Source organism: Priapulus caudatus, unplaced genomic scaffold, assembly GCF_000485595.1.
Source record: "Priapulus caudatus unplaced genomic scaffold, Priapulus_caudatus-5.0.1 Scaffold2063, whole genome shotgun sequence".
Taxonomy (NCBI): Eukaryota; Metazoa; Priapulida; class Priapulimorpha; order Priapulimorphida; family Priapulidae; genus Priapulus; species Priapulus caudatus.
This window is the reverse complement of record NW_014579124.1, coordinates 333-2028: the sequence shown is the minus strand read 5'-3', so window position 1 is coordinate 2028 and position 1696 is coordinate 333. Positions and strand designations below refer to the sequence as shown.

At 55.5% G+C, this 1696-nt stretch overlaps 1 protein-coding gene across 1 annotated transcript in view; it reads left to right on the top strand.

The window, feature by feature from the left end:
- LOC106818156 (cytoplasmic protein NCK2-like) overlaps nucleotides 1-1199 on the top strand; it is a gene marked incomplete at its 3' end in the record, with an annotated part of 3274 nt that extends 2075 nt beyond the window's left edge. The window contains exon 2 of the mRNA XM_014822880.1: nucleotides 182-1199. Within this exon, the coding sequence (XP_014678366.1) occupies nucleotides 182-1199 (1018 nt within the window). The remainder of the gene's footprint in view (nucleotides 1-181) is intronic.
- Between the last annotated feature and the right edge of the window lie 497 nt (nucleotides 1200-1696).

Below are 1696 nucleotides of genomic sequence, written 5' to 3'. Positions count from 1 at the left end.
CGTCTACGTCTCTCTCTCTCTCTCTCTACTCTCGCGCTCTCTCTCTCTCTCGCTCTCTCTCTCTCTCTCACTCTATTATTATATTATGATTATTATTGATGTATTATTGATATATATATATATATATATATATATTGATGTATTATTGATATATTGATGTATTATTGATATATTGATGTAGTCATGAGATTTCACTGTACACTACTATATATACTAATCCTCCTCCGCCGCTGCCGCTACAGGTGCAGAACAGTAAGGGTCAGAACGGCTTCGTCCCGTCCAACTACGTGAAGCGCGAGAAACCGCAGAAACCGTCGCTCCTCGACAACCTCAAGAAGAAGGTGAAGCATCGCAAGAGCAGCGACTCGAAGACTCCTCCGTCGCCTGGCTACGTCGACGTCGATGTCGACTCGCGCGACTCGCAGGACGACCTTCTCTACGATCACGCCGTCGTGACCTCCGACCCCGGCGCCGCCGCGTCGCCGCTCAACCTGCCCGCGGTCGCGAAGTTCCGCTACGAGCCGGCGCGCGAGGACGAGGTGGCGCTCGTGAAGGGAGCGCGCTTGCTCGTGCTCGAGAAGAGCAACGACGGATGGTGGCGCGGGGAATGCGCGGGAAAGGCCGGCTGGTTCCCCAGCAACTACGTGCAGCTGGACGCGGAGGCGGCGACGCCCGGCGACGACGTCGCCGCGACGGCGGCGGCGGGGGAAGGGGGCGCCACCGTGCTGGCGCTATTTGGCTTCACGGCGCGCAATGAGGAGGAGCTGTCGATCGCGCGAGGAGAGACTCTGCACCTCGTTGAGAAACCGCCGGACGACCCTGAGTGGTGGAAGCTGCGCGCCGCCGGTGGCGCCCTCGGCCTCGTGCCGAAGAACTACGTGAAACTGTGCGAGGGCGCCACCGCGGCGGCCGCCGCGGGGGCGCCGCCGGACGCCCGGACTTCGTCGAGCCCCTCCGGTTCGAAGACGCCGCCGAGTCCTGGGGCGCGCGGGCCGCCGTCGCCGGGGGCGCGCGGGGCGAGCGCGAGGCCAGCAGAGGGCGCTGCCGGTGACAGCCGCGCGCAGGTGATGGCCGACAAGGAGTTCTACTACGGCAAGCTGAGCAGAACAGATTGTGATAACCTGCTAGGCACGTTTGGCACGCCGGGCGACTTCCTGGTGAGAGACAGCGAGACACACGTAAGTACACAGCGTGACACCGTATATATAGGTGTAGCTGTAGCTGTAGCTGTAGCTGTAGCTGTAGCTGTAACTGTTACTGTAGCTGTAACTGTTACTGTAGCTGTAACTGTTACTGTAGATGTAGCTGTAGCTGTAGCTGTAGCTGTAGCTGTAACTGATACTGTAGCTGTAACTGTTACTGTAGCTGTAACTGTTACTGTAGATGTAGCTGTATCTGTAGCTGTAGCTGTAACTGTTACTGTAGCTGTTACTGTAGCTGTAACTGTAACTATACTAGCTGTAGCTGTAACTGTAGCTGTAACTGTAGCTGTAGCTGTAGCTGTAACTGTTACTGTAGCTGTTACTGTAGCTGTAACTGTAGCTATACTAGCTGTAGCTGTAGCTGTTACTATAGCTGTTACTGTAGCTGTAGCTGTAGCTGTAACTGTAGCTGTTACTGTAGCTGTTACTGTAGCTATACTAGCTGTAACTGTAGCTATACTAGCTGTAGCTGTAGCTGTTACTATAGCTGTTAC